The sequence below is a fragment of the Stegodyphus dumicola genome, chromosome 7, assembly GCF_044657685.1.
Source record: "Stegodyphus dumicola isolate Sdum_Otavi_A_Nest chromosome 7, ASM4465768v1".
Classification (NCBI taxonomy): Eukaryota; Metazoa; Arthropoda; class Arachnida; order Araneae; family Eresidae; genus Stegodyphus; species Stegodyphus dumicola.
This window is the reverse complement of record NC_140774.1, coordinates 43,948,387-43,970,920: the sequence shown is the minus strand read 5'-3', so window position 1 is coordinate 43,970,920 and position 22,534 is coordinate 43,948,387. Positions and strand designations below refer to the sequence as shown.

General features: G+C 30.8%; 1 protein-coding gene across 1 annotated transcript in view; it reads right to left on the bottom strand.

The window, feature by feature from the left end:
- Window positions 1–1,264: 1,264 nt before the first annotated feature.
- GlcT (ceramide glucosyltransferase) overlaps window positions 1,265–22,534 on the bottom strand; it is a 44,818-nt gene continuing 23,548 nt past the window's right edge. Inside the window, exons 5-9 of the mRNA XM_035377594.2 lie at window positions 20,742–20,854; window positions 15,990–16,168; window positions 15,751–15,837; window positions 10,647–10,836; window positions 1,265–8,665 (exon numbers count right to left, since the gene is read on the bottom strand). Coding sequence (XP_035233485.1) covers window positions 8,492–8,665; window positions 10,647–10,836; window positions 15,751–15,837; window positions 15,990–16,168; window positions 20,742–20,854 — 743 coding nt within the window. The 3' untranslated portion in view covers window positions 1,265–8,491. The remainder of the gene's footprint in view (window positions 8,666–10,646; window positions 10,837–15,750; window positions 15,838–15,989; window positions 16,169–20,741; window positions 20,855–22,534) is intronic.

Here is a 22,534-nt window from a genome sequence, read left to right as displayed (position 1 = left end):
TCGTAATACTGATAGCATCTTCAGAATCTTTGCTAGCAGTAATACAAGAGCAGGCATCTCCCAAAAATGTCTCGCAGATGTTCATATGGAATTAGTTTCGTGGATCATGTGGAAATAACTTCAGTCTCCAACAGTTCAGTGCAGTAGATGCAGCGTTGTTACTTATGAAGTGAAATTCAGGGCTGTCACCAGTGACTGAACCTCTTTAAAGGATGTGGAGCTACATACAGACACCAATCATTATACTGTCTCAAACTAGAATTCTGCCTCCTCTGCAATAGTACTTAAACGATGTTGAAAAACATACAATTAAATGATATTGGAGCAAGAGATTGCATGTTCTTCGCTCTCTCCAGATGATTAGACACCCAGAATGATTAGTAAGACTACATTGATCTTCATCAGTAAAGAATAAACAATCCCATTCTGAGCTCCTTTGTCCTTCTGTTCCTAGAATCACAGAAAACATCCCTGATGGGTATCATCAGTGGCATACACCATTTGGCTAAGGCTAAGAAAAGCCAACTCACTTTGAAAATTATCAATATACGAGAAATTTATTATCTTATTTTTGAAACTAAATGACTGGGGAGATAAATTATGTAATATTCATAAAAGCAGTAAAAATTTCATAACGGATCCCGTGAACAGAATTTTAAGACAATCATATGGGGCACTTGATGAGGTGTTGGGCTTGGAAATCCCTTAAATCGATTCTATGACAATAAAAATGCACTTTTTGAACTATCTAAGGGTTTAAATGGATGTGTTACAATCAAGGCCAGACTCAAGCTTTTTGCGCCCGGTTTCTTCCTCATATTGTCTTTCAAAACCGTCATAAAAAAGTAAGAAAGTGTTTACTTAGGGTTGTGTTTTGTTTGTTTGCTTGATAATCATTAAAACATTTTCGATTTGTATATTTTAAAAATGTATTCATCAGATACAATATTTTGAAACATCCTGAATAATAAAAGAGTAATCTAATTTAAGATAGTTGAATTTAAGTGTTGCAGAAGCTATTCTTAGTACTGTAGTTTTAGTAACCACTAATCAAGAAAAATGTTGAATTCAAATCATGGCAGAGACTGTTCAACAGTAATATTTTCTGAATAAAGCTGAACAGATACATAATTCTTGCTTGCCTGTTAAGTGGTAGGAGGTTCATGCAAGCTACATGAGAAGAATTCTGATATACAAAGACAGCTATCTGTAATATTGAAATAATGATGATGTTAGTTAAATTAATTTGAAAAATACACAAACAGCAAATTTTTACACTTTATTACAGGTGTATTTCTTTACACATTTCAAACAAGTGAAAAGCAGGGTTTTCCCAAAACTCTTAATAGTCTGGAGACCTGAGTACAGGATTTTTTGCACAGGCTGTGGGAGATTTTTTTCACCTCCTTTCACCAATATTTATTTCACACAGGCACAATTTTCAGCAAATAAAAATTTTCTTTAAAGCTTTTTCACTTTCTTTTACAGAATAGTATCACAACTGCAAATACAGGAAAGCATTCTGGCACAAAATAATTAGTATTGACAAAATCATTCTGGGCACTATTACAATACTAAATATTAAAAGAGAAAATATTTCTAATAAGTATACCAGGTTTACTACTAACATCTGCCACAACTATCCAAGATGCAGCACACAAAAAAAGTATTTTTTATAGGCAATTTATAACTAAGAATTAGACATCTCAACAGTTTTAACTAACAGTCTAAGTATAGAGAATGCCAAAAGAAAGATTTAAAATGTCACGAAATTGCATTCCTATTTCATGTATAAACAGCCCTTTTCCCTTTTTTAACCATCATCATAAACATATATAACCACCCTTTCTGGTCCCCTCCCCACAACGTTCACTATATTACATTGCCAGGCATTTATCATCCATGTAGTCTGGCAAGCGTTACCAAACTTCCAGGCATAAGATCTTTCATATATCATCTAAGTAGCCTTGTATACCACCAGTTCTCAATGATGTTGCAGTTAATGTAATAAAATTTTTAAATTAGCCTTCAAATTAAAACAGTATAAATGAACAATTTAAAAATAATAGAAGTACTTCTGATTATCTCCAGTGGATGCAATTTACAAATATAGCCATTTCACGATTTAATTCGTAAGTTTTATGAACATTTGCCCATTACTATAGATTATAAAAGATTTTTCTAATGCCGTATATTATGCACATCACAAGAAAAGTCTTACAACTTTTGAACTTCAAATAAAAACACACAGCTGATCTGTGCATTCCTCCCCCCCCCAAGAAAGAATATATTTGTTAATATTAATTTCAAATCCTCAAAGAAAAGCAAGGTAAAACTAAATAAATAAAAATTAACAAAGCTTTTCATTATCAAACTCTCAATTTTGCCAGTATTTTGAAGTTACAGATCAACATGGCATGCCCAAACAGATTTTTATACTGCCAATTTACATCAGTTTAGTAGCTACATTTTTAAGACCTATTTGCAGTTTCCCATTCTCTGCAATTAAAATGAATCCTCAGTGTTACATGAAATTTGCAGTCTATACCTTGAAGCACACTTTGTTAGTTCATTAATTTTTTATTAATTAGTTTATGTTTACATAAACTGTCACAGAAGAATGTACATTTGGTACACAAAACTACAGCTTATAAATCTCAGATTGGTATTTATATTCCACTCAAAAAAAGTATGAAGCATTTTCTCACCATAATGAGATTTTCAGAATTTCACAAATTCTAGCTATATTTTTGAAATATCATTGTTATTCCTCTTTTTACAGCTTTAACTCATATTTATTAAAGGAATGTTTTATCTCTCACCAGCTGCCATAAAATGTATTCAAATAATGGTTGAAAAGAAATATGTTAACAATGATGAATATAAAATAAATGAATTGATGCATGCAATCATTATATATATATATATATATATGTTTAGTTATTCTTTATTCTGAGAACTCATCCTCCCAACTTGGAAACTGCATTGTAAATGCTTGAAAAATCGCAAAACAATGCTACTTTATCAAATATTGCAATTTTTTATGACTTATCTAGCATATAAAGCTAGTTCTGACATCAGAAATATCTTTGTCATTTATAATTATGTAACTATAGTGAAACATAAGATCTTTAATTATTTTCTGTGCAGCATTACAAATAATAGTCATTAATACTGCCATAAGGCAAAGCATAAGATCTTTCAAATTTATCTATCTATAACTGCTTAAACACTTCAGGAGATTTTGAAATCAATCTCTTTTTACCATGTTTTCTAAATTACATCTAAATGACATAATTTAAGATACACTTAATTTTTAATCTGTCAGATATGCACCAATGTTATCTCTTTGCAGACTAATGCAATAAATACAACAGACAGGAGCTCATTTAAAATGACGGATCCATAAGCGCCACATAAATATATATTCAAGAAGAATACCTTTTCAGCCAATAGCAGTTGGTGTTCCTTGCCTATTGTACTTGAAATAATGCATTTTTTTTCTTCTCTTGATTTTGGTTACAAGACCCAAAAATTCTGAACTTCATAGGAAACATCATCGATCAGATAGGAAAAATCAGAGCAGCCAAAGGAACAGCAGAAAAATTAGCAGCTGGATTTCGAGCACCAATGCTATCATGAAAGTCGCGGAAGAGGAAGATTAAATGACATCCCATTCCTGATGATAATTTAAGGACACAATTCACTTTCAAAAATTTCATTTCCTCCCCTCACTTCCTGTTTCAAGAAGCAGCGGTCGGGGTCAGTACTTGGGAGGGTGACACATGTGACTGGCTCTGGCCAAGCACATCTGACTGACTATAGAGAGGACTTCTGCAGCTAAAGAGAAGACATTTCCCTTGCTTGACCTCATGGCTATGCTACCTGCGACCTTTTACGTCTGCGGACAGGTTGTTAATGAGACACCCAATAATTTAAAAACAATCAGGAGACTTTTTGAGGGGTAATTATTTTACCCCTCTTTTCTTTTCCTTTATAAATGAGAAGTGTGTTTGTATCTCATTACTATGGAATGAATGAATGTTGTTTGCTTTTCATATCAATAAGTACTTTAAAGTTAGTGAACTTTCGTCATCAATTCTGTAAAGGAGTTTTTGGCTGTATGAATGATGATTTTTAGACTAAATTTTAACATCCAAATAATAATTTTTTTGAATATCTACAGAATTTTGGTATAGAATAAGAGATGTTCTTAATGCAATATATTGCTTATCTCAGTACAAAACAGCTTGGTTTATAACTTTTAACAATATATATTTTCAGATAAGAAGATTAAAAAAAAAATTTTTTTTTCTTTTTCAGAAATGCTGACAAAAATTAAATGACTTTCATTCTCAACATATGTTTACATGTTACACGATTTTTTACATGTTACCCAATATTCCATGCTCAACTTATTCCATAAATCAAAATAAAAGCTATTAATTTTCCAGTCATTCTTTGTTGAAAAATATACAACTGATTTTAGCCTTTTAATGCTACTGTTAATTAAAACTGCTTTGGCTTTAGAAAAAATAAAATCCAATTTAATTTCAGTAAATACTAAAGGAAATCCCATAAAATGCAAGATCATAAATTTCTTCTAAAAATTAACACATCTGCAAAAATTTAGAATGCACTTCGTTAAATGAAACTTGATTTAATTCAACAACATACTATCCTTTCAAATGTATTTGAAACTTGGAGCACATAACTTCATTTCGTGAAAAAATAATCACATAATCCAAATTCATCAAAATGTTTTTGATTATAGGAATGAATGCATTTTAAAAACTGGACATTTTCATCTCAATAGCCAAATCTTACAATTTTGCCCATCAATCACTAAAATAATGATCTTCGCATAGCCACTGCAATTTAAACAAGTAGCAGCAGATATTAGTATCTACACTGAAATTAGTAACAAGTGGCTATCAACAAATCCATATATTTTTGTGGTATCAATTATACCACTAACAGTCATGTTAGTATGTTTTAGAATTGCAATAAAATCAGTAGTTTAATACCAGTTTTACAGATGAAGTTCATTTGTTAGTTACTAATATCCTGAACCAATTTATAAACAGATGGCATATTTTGCTGCAACATGAAATAGAAAAAACAATCCTTCTTGGCATTTGAAATAAGATGGCAAGTGATACATTGTAACAGTCTAATAAATGTTTGTTTTGAAGTAAAAAATATGACAATTTCTTTTACAGTTAAAAAGAGTTATTTGCACAGATGTAACACAAGCAAGCTTTTAAAATAAATGAAATAATTTTAATGTGAGGATACCTTCGCAAATGTTCATTAAAGAGTGCCACATCTTGAACATAACTTTCAAGATTTCAAAAAACATAACAGAATCACTGACTTCTACAACTACAACAAAAATTATTTTTTTCATCAGTTTTATTAATAAACTCTGCTGAAGTTATTGGAAAAACACTCAAATTTTCACCTTGCTGACACTACACTCATGGTACATGAAATGGAATGTTAAAACAAATGGAAGATTTGGAACCTTGAATCGATAAACACAATATGGATATTGAGTAAAAATAAATAGTTTTTCTCTTAGCTGAGAATACATGCAAAAGGCCACCATATTAATGAAAACATTTAAATATTTCACTAACAAACATTATTTCATGAAAGGGGCTAATAAAATATAATAAATTCATTCTTTGTGTATCACACAGTAAGGAAATTAAAATACCACATTTCAGCCTCTTGTAAATACATTTCTTTGCTTCACATATCACAAAAGAAAATTTTACAATTGTAAACATAATTATTAAAGACATTAACTCAGCTTTAATTTTTGAGAATAATGATCAATACAAAACAGATAATCTTACACACAAAATTTATCTTGGGGGAGGTGTTGAATGAACTGCAAAATGAAAGAAATTTCTCATTTGAAATACATTATAAAACTACCTACTTTCTAAAAACAGAAATTCACAACCACTATTTCACAAACCATATAAATTCAAGAAATGAACTCTGAAAACTAACAGTGAAGCTACAGCTGAAAATTCACATTCCATAATTACAGTTTCATTGTTAGTTTTCAAAATTTTTGCATTACAACTAAAACTTAACAATGAAGAACACGGCATAATGCAGCAGAGATGAGGCAAGTACCTAGAAGCATAAGACATCCTTTACAAATAAATGAACATTTATTGTTAACAAGACGGAGTATTTGATATGAAAATCTTACAATGAGCAAGATACTGCTTTTTTTTTTTTTTTTGAAATATTACACATTCTACTTAGGCAAGTATGAATTAAAAAAGCTATATACAAATATATTTTCATTTTACATTAAATAAATTTTTAATTTATATATTATTTTAAAAGAAACTTATTTGTTATTTTATTATTTTGTTATTTAGGTCTAGATTAAGGACAATTCAAGAAATAATTCATAATAAATTAAAATACAACTAATACTAAATCTTACACTAAAAAGAGTTAACAGATATTAGTCAGCAAATTTAAATATAAGAAACTATAAACTGAATAAATGTATAAAAAGAAAAATTAAAACCAGGATATTAAGCACTGCACATAGTATTAATAACATATGTTATGCAGAAAATCTTGCATTTCAAAAATTTATAAACACTTCAAAGCTACATATAAACATTCTTACAAAAAATTTCAAATAGAAAAAAGTATGGCATTTAGCATTTGATATCTGTGGCTGTATGATGATGACCTTTTAGTGTATATTAGTGGATGGGAAAACATCAAGATGATAAATTTATAAATCTAAGATTTTTTTTACCAAAAATTTCTTTTCCCCCTTAATAAAGCTTTAAACCTGGACTTAATAAGTACTATGTTAAGCAAAGATAAAATATACAAAATTTCAAACAAAAAAGAAAATATGAAATCCTTTTAATTGCATTTTTTTAAAAAGGGAGATCATAAAAGATGTTGCAACTAAAAAAGATGTATAGATAATTATTTTTGCTTTGCATTGTTAAAAATGGAAACAAACAAACAAACAAAAAAAAAAAAAAAAGTTTCTTTGAATTCACAAGATTAGAAGGTTTACATTTGTCCCAGGATTAGAAAAAACAAAAATCAAACATAAAGAGTACCCAAATTTGTTTTCAATAAAGAAAAAAAAGGAATACTTGCTGAGATCTTAATTGTAAGACACAAAATAAATACCTTGCATATTTGCAGTACAGTATTTTAAAAACAAGTAGATAAAAACTTTTTAAATCTAAAATATTAAAATATATTTTCTAAAAAGAATTTATTAATGAAAATTGATTACAGACCATTTGATTTCTATAATTGACATATTTTCATTGAAGAACGATTCAAACTGAAACATTTTAATAGCACTCCCCCAGTTAATTTGAGAAATTTGAACACATACTGGAACAATAATTAAGTAGTCATGATAATAAATTTTTACCTAATTATGTTATGTAAGAATAATAAATTTTTATCTTCACACCACAAAGAAGGGATGGTATCTAAATATCTAAATTCTTTCATTTATAATATACAGTAAAATTTGTACATCTACATATAACTATATCTTCATTTTCAGATGATTTGTACCAACAAACTAAATTTAATGTTTAAAATAATCCATAGACTATTCAAACAACACAACATACATTTACAGGTGATTAAGAATTAATGAGTCCATTGAGACACACACGAACATATATAATGTATATATATATATATATAATTTTAAACAAAATGACTTTTTAAAGGGAGTTTTGCTCTGCTTAAATATTATGTAATTCTGATTAAGAAACTATGCACTCTGAAATGCACTAAATCATCACCAACTGATAAAAATCTCTTTGTGATGTCGATTAAGGTAACTTTTTTTGATATCAAAAACTGCAATTAAGATAAGTGATGATGATCAATTTTCTTGAAAACGAACAATAATTCCAATATGATAAAGTCAGATTGATTGGAGCAGCTTACAGAGTTCGAATACGGCAGCTGTCCATACCTTTAACGAGCAAGCAGAACAAAACTTGGCAGCAACAAGTAAGACTGTTCACAAATTTTTTTCAGGCACTGAATACTATTATAATTGCAGTAACTCAAGAGTCAGAAGGCGGTCATTAATTTCAAACAAATCACAGAATAAAAAGACTTGGTTAAATCTGCACATGTGGGCACAGATTCACATGCACACATGAGTAGGAGGATTTAGGAGAAACAATCAACTACATGATAATTTGAGCAAAGAGCGGTCCCTTCGGGAGGTAAAATAAATCACAGTAAGTGGACTCCTTTAAAGGAACTTTGTACAAAAAATTGTTCTGTACATCACAAGCCACAAATTCACTGACCAGCAGTCGAAGAAAAATTTGATAACACAGTTTTGTAGTTGCCAGTTGAAAATCATCAGGTACCTGCTGGAGACTTTTTCATATACTGGCTCATTCAATTGCATCAGTCACTGTCCTATCAGAGATGCTGCAGAAGTTCATATTCGAGGATTAAATTCTTCGGCCAGGCCTCCCCATTTTAAGTAAAATGTACGAGTCCGCCATTGTATCTTTGGGTCAAAAAGTGCCAGACAATAATGGTAAAAAGCACCTAACTCACGAAACATCCAAGCAATTACAAAATCCATTTTACTGAATGGCAGTGCAGAGTTCTGAAAAACAAATATATGTTAAAATCTGACAAAAACACAAGGCATTTATAGATGTACAAATAAATTTGTGGCTTCCCTTCAAAAAAAAAAAAAAAAAGGGGGGGGGGAGGCTGGTGGTATCTTAATACCTTACAGTGTCATCCAAATCCAGTTCAGGTAATCTATTCGTGCAAAACTGGAAATGCCTGAACTGAATTCAGGAAGGGAAGGACCAGCATTTCTATTCTATGAAGTCTAAAATGAGTTCGTTTTCCTTTATCAAATGCTTAATGGCATTTACGGACTGTTTTATCAATATATTGCGAAGCTTGCTCCACATTTATTTAAAAGCTGGACATCATTAGTTGTAGAGAAGCTCACTAGGAGTAAACAAGCCCCCTAAAAAATTTTTTTTTTATGCTACATGTTCCTGAAATATGCTTCACTGGTAAGGAGGTTAAAAATATTTTGCATACACACCAGCTGGGTTGTTAACAAATCATTCCTCAACTAGGTAATGCTTTGAGTTAAATGCATTTTTTTTTTTTTTTTAAACCTGTTTTGGTGATTTAAAGCATTTATATTCCCAACTGATATAAAAGCAAACAAATGGAATTGCAATAGGAAGCGGTCTCATTAGGGAAATGAAATTCGTGGCCCAAGGAATACGATTTCTTCAACTACTTTTATTATATGTGGCCATGTTTTATCATGCAACCACTTCATGCTCTCATTATTCAAATACCACTTCCTTAAGCCTCAAGAGCACTTTTTCCACATTAAATGAATTAAGAATATCCTACTTAATGTACTCTTTTGTAAGTTATGCCACCAGCAGCATTTAATATTTGATTTTAAAAAACTGGCATTCGAAAAAACTCAAAATCTATGATTATGAAGGGCCACAAATTAATTTTAACACTTAATATACAAAAATAGTGGAAATACATATAAATAAAATACATGTGATTATGCAGTATTTATTTTGTACACTTATATGTAAAGTAAAAAAAAAAAAAAAAATGTGCACAAATTACACCATTTTAAGGCATTAAAACATAATAGAAATTTTCAAGAGGTAGGGAATTAAAGAATTATATTTCATTCCCAGTTTCTGGAATCTGATCCAAAGAAACCGTATACATCATTAAAAAAAAAAAAAAAAAAAAAAAAAACTTCTGTGACTGTCAAGTGGACAGTTGAAAGTTTAAACTTAATAATGTAAAGGAAATAGAAAGGTAGAAACAAGTTGATATCAGTATCCATCAATCTAAATTTGCTGAAGTAATAAAGTTTCTGAGGCTAAAGCACACCTGTCCAAAAGATTAACCAAGATGTGATCAGCACAAATTTATTATACACAGTGTAACTGAATTATTAATATTTTGTAAAAGATTTCAAAACATACCATTTCCTTCCATTTATTTTGCTTTTCTCACAAGCCAGAGATCAAATGAGAGCTAGTTAAACCTTCACTTCTTTTTTAAACTAAGTCACCTGGTACATATTAATATAAACTTCATGTCTAGAGAATGAAGCAATGTTCTCTGTCTTTCTTACTGTCATCTATATTACAATTCAGAAAGCACAAAATCAAAACGTAGTACTTTTGTTTCCAATATGATTTTCCAGCAAATAGTTTTCCGTTGGTTAAAGTTCTATGGACAGTTTCAGAAATGGAACTTAAATTTGAAACATATAATGAAATTCTAATTTAATCTTCAGCCAAAATATTGTACGTCACTAATAAGTTTCCTGTAAATTTCATATTAATATCCTTGAACAGAAATAAAGATTCACAATATGTTAACAACTAAGAAAATCTAAAAAGTGAATATATAAAAATATACAAAATTCACTATTTTTATACAGAAATTCATGGTTGAAATAATCCACATACGAAATATAATTATTAATCTATTTCCAAAGCACTGCACTATTCTTTCACATATTGAAAATCTAAGAAGCAACTAAATATGCTCCAGCAATTTAAATACTGTACCTGTATTACATTCAAGAGAACCCAGTCTAAAATTAGCCAAGCTAAGATGTGGACTAAGTACACTACGAAAACATCCCACTGAAAGAGGACGTTGACAGCCCATGCAGCACAGGCTCCCAGGACAACGCATTCAGAAAGAGGTTCCAAAACTATTGTGTATGGTACCATTGCAAATCTTAATTTAGCCCACCTACAAAAGTGAAACAGAAATGAAAATCATATTCAAATTTAAATGCAAAAACAAAAACATCAATATTAAAGGATAATAATAAATCATGGCCTGAATAATCACAGCAGATAAATGTTGCATATGCTGCACCAAATAAATCTCTACATTCTCTAACATCAAACAACAAAAAGAAAATCTAAAAGGTTACGTCCAAAGGGGCCTTTTTATTTTATTTTTTTTTTTAACATTTTGCGAGTTACCTTTACTTATTAAATATCACGTTCTTCGCATTTAAACATAAAATTCAGTTCAACAGCCATATCACAAAGTAATTTTAAATTGAGCATATCTTTAGAATTTCGAATACACAGTCTCACGCCCTGGAGATAAAAATGTTTTTTCTATACAGCACTGCTCTTTGAAATCCTTGAGTTTGTTAATCAAAAAGTTGTTAAAGTTTTACAAAATATGAAATTGATAATAAAACAAATTCCAAATTTTAAATTTGGACTTTCAGATGCCCATTTTCGTAGTAGGATTGCGTCATTCGAAACTGGATGGCTATAGGTACCGTTGTTTTATCACAATGCGAGAAACATACATACATTTATGCAGATTGTTCATCATCTAATTTTTTCAAATATAATACAGGGCAATAATATTTGGTGGCAACAGTTTGAAAAGTGAAACAGACATTCAGAGTGATTCGTTGCAAAACGAAAACAATAGTCCCTCAGGGACAAATCCCCTTTGGACTAATAAAAGTGGATTTCATCAATTCACCAAGTTGAATTACTTTTAGCATCAGATCATGTCTCAACTCTTAAATTACATTTATCAAAACATATCTATATCATAAAGTTTTCATGAAATTACCCAAGTATGATTCAGAAAATAAAAATCATGCCCAGGTCATTAATTATAAATGGGAATTTTCTAAATTTTCTGGCATTAAAAAATGTTTGTTTTTAAGACATTCTTTAAAAAATATTAAAATAATATAAAACAATTTAATATTATTGCCTCCAGAATTATGAAAAACTTATTAAATAGACTTCTTTAATTCTCCCCCCCCCAAAAAAAAGATAGTTTACATTGGAATTGTTGGAATTCTGAAAGCACTGTTACAATGATCCTATAGATTCAAAAAATTGCTGGGCAAAAAGTCATCACCCAGGACAGTGATCAACCAATTTCTCAAAACACCTTGAACATTGAAGAAGATACATTTGTAACTTCTTTAAATGTTATGTCAAATGCACCATAAGCAAAAATGTTTCATATTAAACTTCCACAACCACACAACTAAATGTAGGGAAAAAAAGTAATTTACTTTATATATATATATAAAATCAGGTTCTTACATTACTATCATATTATCACAGATAAAGTCAATGTACAATTGCTAAATTAATATATTGTTGCGCGTGTACGGGTTCGTTTGAATTGAATGCACAAATCCGATGAAAAATGAACAAATTTATTATTATCACAACAAAAAATGCATAAATTTCCTCAAATATTCGTGCAGTATTACAATATATCACAGTAGTTATCTTCTAACTACTCAAACGTTCAAGAGAACTTAATTCAAAACAGCTAAAAAAGCTAATCCACGAATTCGCTACAATCAACAAGAGCAGTTTTCTAAACAAACTCTTAAAACAACAACAAATTAACTAACCCTCGAATTGAGAGGTTTTCCCCCTTTTATAAAATTTTTAAATCGCACACGAGAACTTTCTGTAGTTTTCTCAAAAGCAAAAAGAGATATTTATTAAATGTTAAATGCACGCGCTCTTGTATTTTTAATTTTCCGGCTTAGCTTTCCTTTAATATTCGTCACGCGCTGCACTGCGCTGGAAATAAAACCATTTAATTTACAATTCAACTAACATTAGCTATTTAAATACCAAATCAAATTAGTTTTCATAAAATTGTTATGAACAGTGGCAGATTTTGCTTTCGTTAAGAACAAAACTTCATAATTTTGTTCATAGCAATTGCCACCTAGGCCTGCTTTCTCTAAAAAGTTTTTCTAATGTGTCATCACTAATATTATACCTAAATTTAGTCTCGTTTTCGCAACAATACTGAAAATCCTCTCACACTCCGCATTACTAAAGGGAACTGTCAAGATAGCCAACATAATTCTAGACAGTTCACTATATTTTAAGATTTCATCAGCACCTTTCAGTTTTCCAATAAAAACTCCACTAGGTGTCAATCCTAGCTGATTTTACAACTTCATCCAAGTTTTCTAATTGTAAACTGCAAAATTGCGACTGCAATATTTATCAGTGGCAACATCAATATCATCATCTTTCATGACTAAATTAAGTAACACAGAAAATCTCTTCAAAAAGTACCTTATATCAGAAATAAATATCAACAATGTGGTCATCCTCATTTATTGGTAAAGAAGCTGTCCTTTTTTCAGCTGCTAAATTTAAGAGGTGACAGGTGCACCTCATAATTTGCAAACCTGAATTTTCCTTCTTAAGATGCCTGCAACACCAGTCTTCAAGACTACCATTACTGGTGCATTATGGCACCAAGTGCTAAGCAATTATCCAGAAGGACTGCATTTTCTTTCAAAGTTTTAATAATTAGCTGTGCTATATTAAAGGCCTGTCGCATGTCCTTCTAAAATGGGGACAGAAAGTAAACTGCGCTCAATTTCTGAAGACTCTGGATTAAAAAAAGAAACAACAATTGGATATAGTTTTGAATCGGTATTATTGCTTCCATCCATAGAGAGGCAGAACGGAGCTGTTTTAATGCAATCAATAACTGAAGATTATTTTTCAAACCCATTTGTTTAACAATTGCACCTGTTTTGGTCCTTGCACTTGAGTATTTCTTAGCGATTTCACTATTGGGAAACATTTTTCTAAATAAAGCTGCAGCGTGATCGATGCATTCAGTGGCAGGTTGTGCTCCAGTAAAAAGACAGAGAACAGAACATTCTGCATTAATAACTTTTCGGTTCTTTGTTTCCGAAGAAAAATTTAATTTTTTTTCAAACCAACTCATGTTGTCCTTGTGTTTTTGTGTACACACATGCTTGAGAACATCCGCCCTTCCACCAAGCGAAATCGAAAAATTGCAACGGCAGACATTACACATAGCAAATTTATTACATTTCCTTGAGGAAATAATGGAAGGAAAGTCAACTGTGTACGATTTTTGAAATGTACATGAGTATTTTACCTTTCACACAGACATAACAAAAGATGATAATTTCTAAAACTATTTCCCGAAGGCACGTGTACTCACACAAATCAGGACAAGATGAACGAAATAAAGAACATCCAAATAACAGCCTTGAGCTCATTGGCTAAATATATTGTTTATAATATTGTTACAATATTGGGTTGGTGGGAGAGCGGTCGAAAATCGGGAGAGTTGGCAACTCTGAATTTCTGTTTATGCGTGACATTAAGAATTGGAATTTGTTAATTATTATCCAGTAAACAAATACATTGTTGCATTCTGCACGGGTTTGTGGACTTCGAGTGATTAACAACACTTGAAGAATGAAAGCACAACTTATTAGCCAGTATCACTCAGGACAGTTCCAAAATCACGTTTACAGTTGTCAAAAAACTATGACAAACACGCTGACACAATCAGCAACACAGTCTTCAGTCTATCAGGCTATCAGGCTATAAACGGCGAAGAGAGCTTCACGGCACGGCACCACAGTACGCACCTGACTCGGTTCGGTTATTCTCGAAACTCGACGTACTCTCGAGACTATCCATTCTACAACTCATGATAAACTCAATAGCCTCGATGATGCATGCTGTTGATGCACCAACTTGTGATACACTGACAAGACCACTAAACTGACAATCAACTCAAAAGACTGCTACTCCTCGTACAAGTAGGGTTTATATAGCTTTTAGCCTGCCTTTGAGAACATTCTGAGAAAAACCGGTAAGAATTTATTCTCGAAGGTTCTCTATCTGTCTACGGCATACTGCCAATTTTATTGCCAAATGGGTGATTTCTCGCCAAAAAAAAGCCCCCGTTTTCCCTTGCCATTTTCTCGTAACCCTAAACCCACTTTGGGGGAAGGAAGTTATCTTACCACAGCTGAGCATTTTGTAATAATATTTAGGAAAATTACAATGGGGTTAAATCCTGTGACCAAGCAGTCTACAACTCTCCAAGAGACTTCTCACATGAACCAAGAACTAGCTGTCTCAGAAACAGATGCTTTCCTACATATGAAACTAGCTTTCATAATGTACTATAATAACAGAATATGATTTACTTTATCTTATGGGGAAGGGAGGCTCACCTGCCATTCTTGAGCTGCATGACACTGAGTGGCGTAGAAGCAGAGAAAAATTTTGAATGAAATTTTTGAAAACTGGAGCACATATAGGGGTCATATAATGGAGGGGGGAAGAATGAAAGATTTGTTTTGGTGGCACATTATCAGAAATGTAGAGGGCAAAAGCATTATTCTGAATACCTTTCATCCAGAAAGGCAAAATTTCTCGAGATCAAGATCATCGAGATCAAGTAACAGATTTTACAGCCTTTCATCATAATTTTAGTAAAACAAAATGTTAGCAAATACGATATTAGAAGAGTAAGATATTTTTTTTTCCTTTTAAATTTCATATACAAATTTTGTTCTTTTATCATAGTTCTACATCTCTCTTTGAGAAAATTTACAGCTTAAATCTTTGAACTTTTTTAGCCTGACCATACAAATTCCCACTTTTCTTAAATTAAGTGCAGCAATAACCAGGCAAGCTGCAATACTGGAGGAGGGAAAAATAAAAGTAATCAAACTTAATAATGATTACATATCATAAAATTGATCAATTAAGTTGCATAAATTTAAGTAACACAATTTTATTATTAAAACTATTTTATCTGAGGTAGCTATATAAACTAATATTGCTAAAAATTTACCTTGATACGCGATTATTAAAATTCGTTATTTCACATAAACCAGAATTTTGCCATGCTGGTTGAGAACTTATTCGGAGAGACCATCCTCTGAAATCAGAGAACATGACAAGAATTAAAAATTGTCCAATAACCAAGGAAGTTTCATGAAATGAACTTAGCATAAAGTATCCAAACAAAAAATTGAATAATTCTATGCTTTACAAGTAACATAAAAAGTTATACATTTTTAAAAAGTTTACCTATCTGTAAATGATTTGGCAAAAAAGAAATCTTCTGCTAAGTACTGGCCAAATGCTTTCATCCCTCCAACTTCATCTAGAAGTTTCTTCCTCATTAAAGCTGACATTCCTGTTGGACAATTTATTCGAAACAAATCTGCAGCAAGATATATTCTTGCATGAGATGTTCCAAAATACACCTTGAGGGCATTAAAAAAAGCAAAATTTAAAATATGGCATTACGTCTGGCTAAATAAATATTTACACAACTATAAAAGTACATGAGCAAAATTAATGGATTATTTAACATATTACTTAATTTTAAAAGCAGGACAATACTATTAATATATCAGAATTTTAATATAATTATTTTTTTTTACTTTATATGAACATGCTTTGCTATTTTCCTTATTAAACTGAAAAGGGTTATATGTAATATAATAACAATAAGACATTTTTATTGTTTATTGGAATTACAAATAAAATTTATTACTTCTGAACTACATATATTTACTTATATGTTTTTTCTATTATAATTAAAAATATTGAGTCATTAAAAAGTTCTGCAGTTTTTCAAATTGAAACATGTTAATTATTTTGTTACTGCTGACACAGTGACCTTGATTGACATGGATTTTGAAATACGATTTATCAGGTTCATTCTAGCATATGCTGGGCATAGCTTTTATTTCAATGTAATGTTAAAGAATGGATAACCCTAAAGTTCATTTTCATTATATATTTATCACGTTATGTTCTTTTAAAAAAGGGTAAAAAAATGCTAGTCCATAAACAAATTATGCTATATATAGAAAAAAAAAAGTTATTTTTGATGACACAGTTTGAAGGCGATTTAAGTGTGGAAATTTCAGCCTTGAAGATAATCCTCACTCTGGATGACCATCCTTTGCAAACAATTGACAAGGACTTAATAAAAAAATCCATTCCTGAAAATTCAAGTTAAACAGCTCAGGAATTATCAGACAGGCTAAATATTGCAAAAAGTCCAATACATGGCCATTTGATAAAGATTGGGTATGTGCATAGCTATAATCTATAGGTCCTCCCAGAACAGAATATGCTTGCCAATAAAAGTGATGAAACAATAAAAGTGATTCTTTTCTGGAAAAAAAAAAAAAAAAAAAAAAAAAAAAAAAAAAAAAAACTTTTTTTAGCAGATCATTACTCGAGGTGAAAAGAGGAGCAGATTATTACTGGAGGTGAAAAGAGGATTCTAATAAACAATGTTACAGAAAAAGATAAAGAGGTCAGCCTTGAAGAGTCTCCTTTAATAAGACAGATATGGAGGCTACATTCCAAAAAAGTACTGCTACGTGTATAGTGGAATTACATAGGAATTGTACACTATGAATTGTTGCCACTACATCAGACAACATATTCAGAAAAATACTGTGCCCAAATGGCAACTTAAAAGCAGAAATTGAGGCAAAATGCCAAAGACTAACCTATTTCACAAATCATGACAATGCTTGGATCCATATTTTTATGATGGTTTGATTTTTGCTTATTTGATTATGGCAAAACACTCAAGCAATATTTCAATGAATGTCAGACAAAAACCTATTCAGTATGGCTGAGATATTTTGTTACCTCGTCCCTTCATTAAACCATGCCTTCTGGGATTTTCATCTTTTCATGTCACTTCAAAATTTTCTGAATTACCAGGAATTCACATTTTTGGAGATGTCAGACAACATGGATTACAAATAAACCTATTTTCAAAAAGTATTTGTCAACTGCCTGAGCAAAAAGTCATAAAATGGTGCTTACGTAATTCAATGGAAACTTTTATGTTTTTGTACTGCTTCATTTATATTTAGGAGGGGGGACAGCATAATGTTTCAGGTGAACTAATACATGAATCTCATTAGGTTATCTACAAGTAACATTTTAAGGAGGACAAACGCATCTTGTGGTGGAAATATTGCACATGCATCATAGACATGTTTGACCCAGCTTAATAAAGTAATTTGCGACAATGTTTATAGATCCTTCATAATTACTGTACAACTCCTTCCCACAGTAAAAAATAGAAGCTGAAGTACCATGAAACACCTTCAATGCTGTCATCAAGGAGGAGGATTATGAATAGAGATGTGAAGAACAAAATAACAGCACGGGATAATTCTGCATGTTGAAACTGGGATCACGAATAAGTGAAGACCCACCTCCCACAATATCTGACCTACACCATATAGTTCTATTGCTTATTGTCAAGAATCATCGAGGACAAATAAACTGCTTTATTCTGCATTTCCACAGATTGTACATACCTACCCAGAATATTTTCTTTTAATATTGTTTGGCCTTTAGTGTATTCCATATGCACAATATACAGAAACTTTACATTTTAACAAAAACATGGATATGATCTTCCACTTACTTTGATATTTCAAGTGCATTAACATACAACAAATTTTCTGTTCCAAAACTGACAATATAACTATTTTTGTGACAAACTTTCATTAATTTCTTTCTATTCTATGCCAGCATTAAGTGCAAAATTGACTCCCACAATATCTGAACTACGCCATTATAGTTCTATCGCTCTTTAAACTCGCTGCCCAATTTGGTCAGCTACATATTCCTAGCTCCAGTTTGAAGCAAATGGTTATGGCAATATTATTTTACATATATGTATACATAAATGACATTTAATTATTTTAACAATCTAGAATTTAAGTTCAGATTTCAGTCTACATTTGTGAATATTTATCAAAACTTTTAGAATACAGAACATTTTTCTTATCAAAGGAAGCTTGGTATCTGCATATGAAATACAGTACACACAGTATGGACGAGAATGAGAAAACTCGTATCAAAAAGCATGGGAAAATGTATGTCAGCTTAGCTGGGACAAGGAAGAGGCAAGTGAGCAACTTGCCCTAGGTGAATACTAAAAGGCTACCATATTAAGTAATAATAATTACAGTTAAAATTTGAAACATACAAAAAATATACTTTAATTTTATTAATACTATTTATAAAAATGCATCGTAGTGCCCACATAATAAACAGAATGAATATTTAAATATAGCTGATTTATCTTATTGCCTTACTGCAATCAGGTTCCTTTCATGCATGTTTTTTATTGCATAGTTTCCATTCCTTTAAAATAATTCAGCTGAATTAACCCTCTGACTGCTCAATTGGAGAATTGAAAAATGAACTATTCCTTTCTAGAAAATACTCTTTACATAGATTTTTATCATGAGAAACTAAAGTTGCCAGAAAAACCATATTACCAAAAAAAATTTTTTTAAATAAATTTCATTCAAATTACAGTTAATTTCTATTTATTGCATAATATAAAAAAGCAAAATGTATAAAATTTAAGAAAATATAAAGCACTGGGGGAAAAACTACCTTAGAAATGAAGTTTAGTATGATAAGAGTTCAAAACAAGCTTCAAGGCAAAGTCCAACTTTACAGTCTTTGCACCGAATTCAATAAATCTAATTAATGATCAATCTAATTATTTGTATTATCGCGAAGTTGTTTCATTTATCGTTGCCTAAGTAGTTGAATGTTATGGAAACCCTATTATGGCGTAATCGGTTGCATGATTACGGTAAATTTGTAAGAGCTTGTGTGTGTGTTGGTTAGGAAGTATATTGCTGGTTTTGTAGCTTAGATGGTAAAATGGCTGAATGTGATAGTTTCTGTTCGATTTGGAAAGAAAGAGGAAAAGAGCATTACTTGACTGGTGTGTAAATGAAGGTTTACTTAGTAGCCATTATCAAGTGTCCTGCTTGTAGGAAGGAAATGCATATGGTCGAACGTCAGACGATAAAGGCGCTTATTAGGATATTTTTTACTCTTATTTTGTGAACTTATGTGGCAATGCCAGTATACCGATTCTAGTTCAGATAATTTTAAGAAGTTTTTGGATGCTGTTAAGGAATTTTGTTTGACTGAAGAGGTGTTAATTCCTAAATAAGGTAAGTGGATATTTCCTTTGTGTAAAGCAAAGATGAATTTCCTTTTTTATGTTATTTCATTGTTTGATTTGAAATGTAGTTTATTGAGATTATACATTCTTTTATTTGACTGCTCCTTTGACTTTTAAAGTGAATATAGTTCGAGGTGCACTAAGTCAAGGAGGTTTGCAAAGCCTAGTTTGTGCAATTCTTTGTTTTGTTATTTTGGCCAAAAACTGCCACTACACAAGCCAAAATAACAAGTCAAAGAATAGCACAAACTCGGTATCCATGTATTGCCAAAAAATCGCCAATTATCGCCAAGGGGTATCCGTAAATATATTTTTACCTATTCTTTAAAAGGATATACTGTATTTTTTTAAAAAGATTTATCATTAACAGGAAAAAAGCTGCAAAATAGTTTCTTATCCTGAAGAAGTGCAACATTACACTTTTTTAAAATTTGCATACGTACTTATGAATTATCCTGTCGACTGTTGGCAGAAATTTTAGCAAGTTGCTATTCACTACAGAAAATTCTTAAGGAAGTGAGCCATCTACAATTGGTCCTAATTTGCGTTACTTAGCTGGTCGACAGGATAATAAGTATGTACCTCAGTCTCAGAATTTTGCTCATTTTTAAACTGGCTTGGTTCCATTTTTTGTATATGATTTTATGAACCAGTTGACAATGTAATAGTCTTCATAAATTCCTTTAATGTTTTCATACTAATAATAATTTGCTACTTAAAAACTTGTTCACTCGCTGAAATGGTACACAAATTGATATAAAATCAATAAAGCATATACATGCTTGAATAAGCAACAATACCTTTTCCATGACAGCAGGGAAATTGTTTCTATCACATGTGAATGGCATTTGGTGAACAAGAGCCACATTATCAGTCATAGCACAGACCATTTCGAGTAGCGTATCCTCCTTCACTATTAATACAAAGTAATACACTGTTATCTAAAACAGTAAGAAAACTTAATACTGCAAACTTTCCAAAAAGGATAACATAAAAACGCCCACCAACATTTTTTTACAAAAATAGAGGCAAAAATTAAAATCCAACTTGTGAAAATGGCATTGAGTTCATGACTTCAACGTAACATGATACCACACCTATATTGCAGTATTATAATACCCAACCAAAAATGTCTTTAAAAAAATTTAGAGTCTTTAGCTAAAGTATGCTTAATGCACAAAATAAAATTTAAAAAAAAAAAAAAAAACACTTTTCATTTTATTAATATTGAATCATCATAGCGCATGAAAAAATATAACACTTCCATTCATACAAAAAGTAGGATTTATAAAAATACATTCCAGAAATGGGCGCTTGCATATTATCCCACTAGTAAAATTGGTTAATGAATAATCTTGTTGAATAGCACTTTAGCAATTAAACACATTTATATAAAAATGAGCAGTGTTTTTGATCAAGTATATATAGTGCAAAGGATTCATATTAAATCATTATTTAATGTTATTTGCAAAATGAAACTAAAATAAAGCAATATAACTCATTAAAAATTACCAATCTAAGTAAATCAACTGTTTATGATGATTTTGAATAAAACTTCATTAAGGTATTAGTTTTACTGATAGGATAATATGTTAATATCCCCTCTCCAAAAAATATTTTAATTTTAGTAGCACGCTGAAAAGTTTCTTTCAACACAAAAGCCGTAGCTGTGCATGTCAAATTATTACAGTAATTCAAATTGAAACAATCTCATATATCCTTAAAACTTTTAATTCAAGTTTTTTTTTTTTAAATTTATTTAAGGTGATCTATTTATTGGCTAGTTAAGTAGGCATCCTTTCTTTTAAAGCATATGGCCAAAAGGTAGTGCCGTATGGCCAAAATGTTGTGTAGTTCTATTCCTTGGTCTTCGAAACCTTTCGGACATTTTATATGCAAAGCTCTTTGATGGCTTCAAAGCAATTCATAACTGACTGAAGATGGGTAGAAGTTCCTCATCTTACAAAAAGCAATCCTCTAGACACAATATTCTACACAAGTTAGCATTCTTTTTCAAATGCCAACTGATAGGGAGAAGAAATGCTAATTTTGAGATTTCATCTTTTAAACCTCCAATACCAACACAACAAGCTGTAGTCATTTTATTTTCCAGCTGTACTTATTCCATTTAACATTGCTATAATCCCCTCCCCTCCCATGTATTAACATTATATTTGAAGTTTTTAACTGATATTGTTTCTAGTTGATCACAAAGAAACTTCTGTTAATTGTTAAACATAAGGAAATAATATTCTCTAGTATATAGATTTTCAAGTCCCTTGATCAGATCACCAAAGAAAACTGTATGCAGCTCCTGTGAAATTCACTCCTACATGACTTTCCCACTGAAAGATTACATCTAATATACAGGGAGATCCAAAAGTAATATAAGTAAAAATTTAAAAATTCTAGAAATACATATAATAGCACTAGTTTTTTTTTTTTTTTTTTTTTTTTTTTTTAGAAATGCATACAAAGAAAATTTTATTTATATTTCATATTTATGAAACTTACCTGGCAGAAAACTATGTTAACTATAGAGATAACATTTTCAAAAGTAATAACGCACTAATAATAAGGAAAAACATTACAC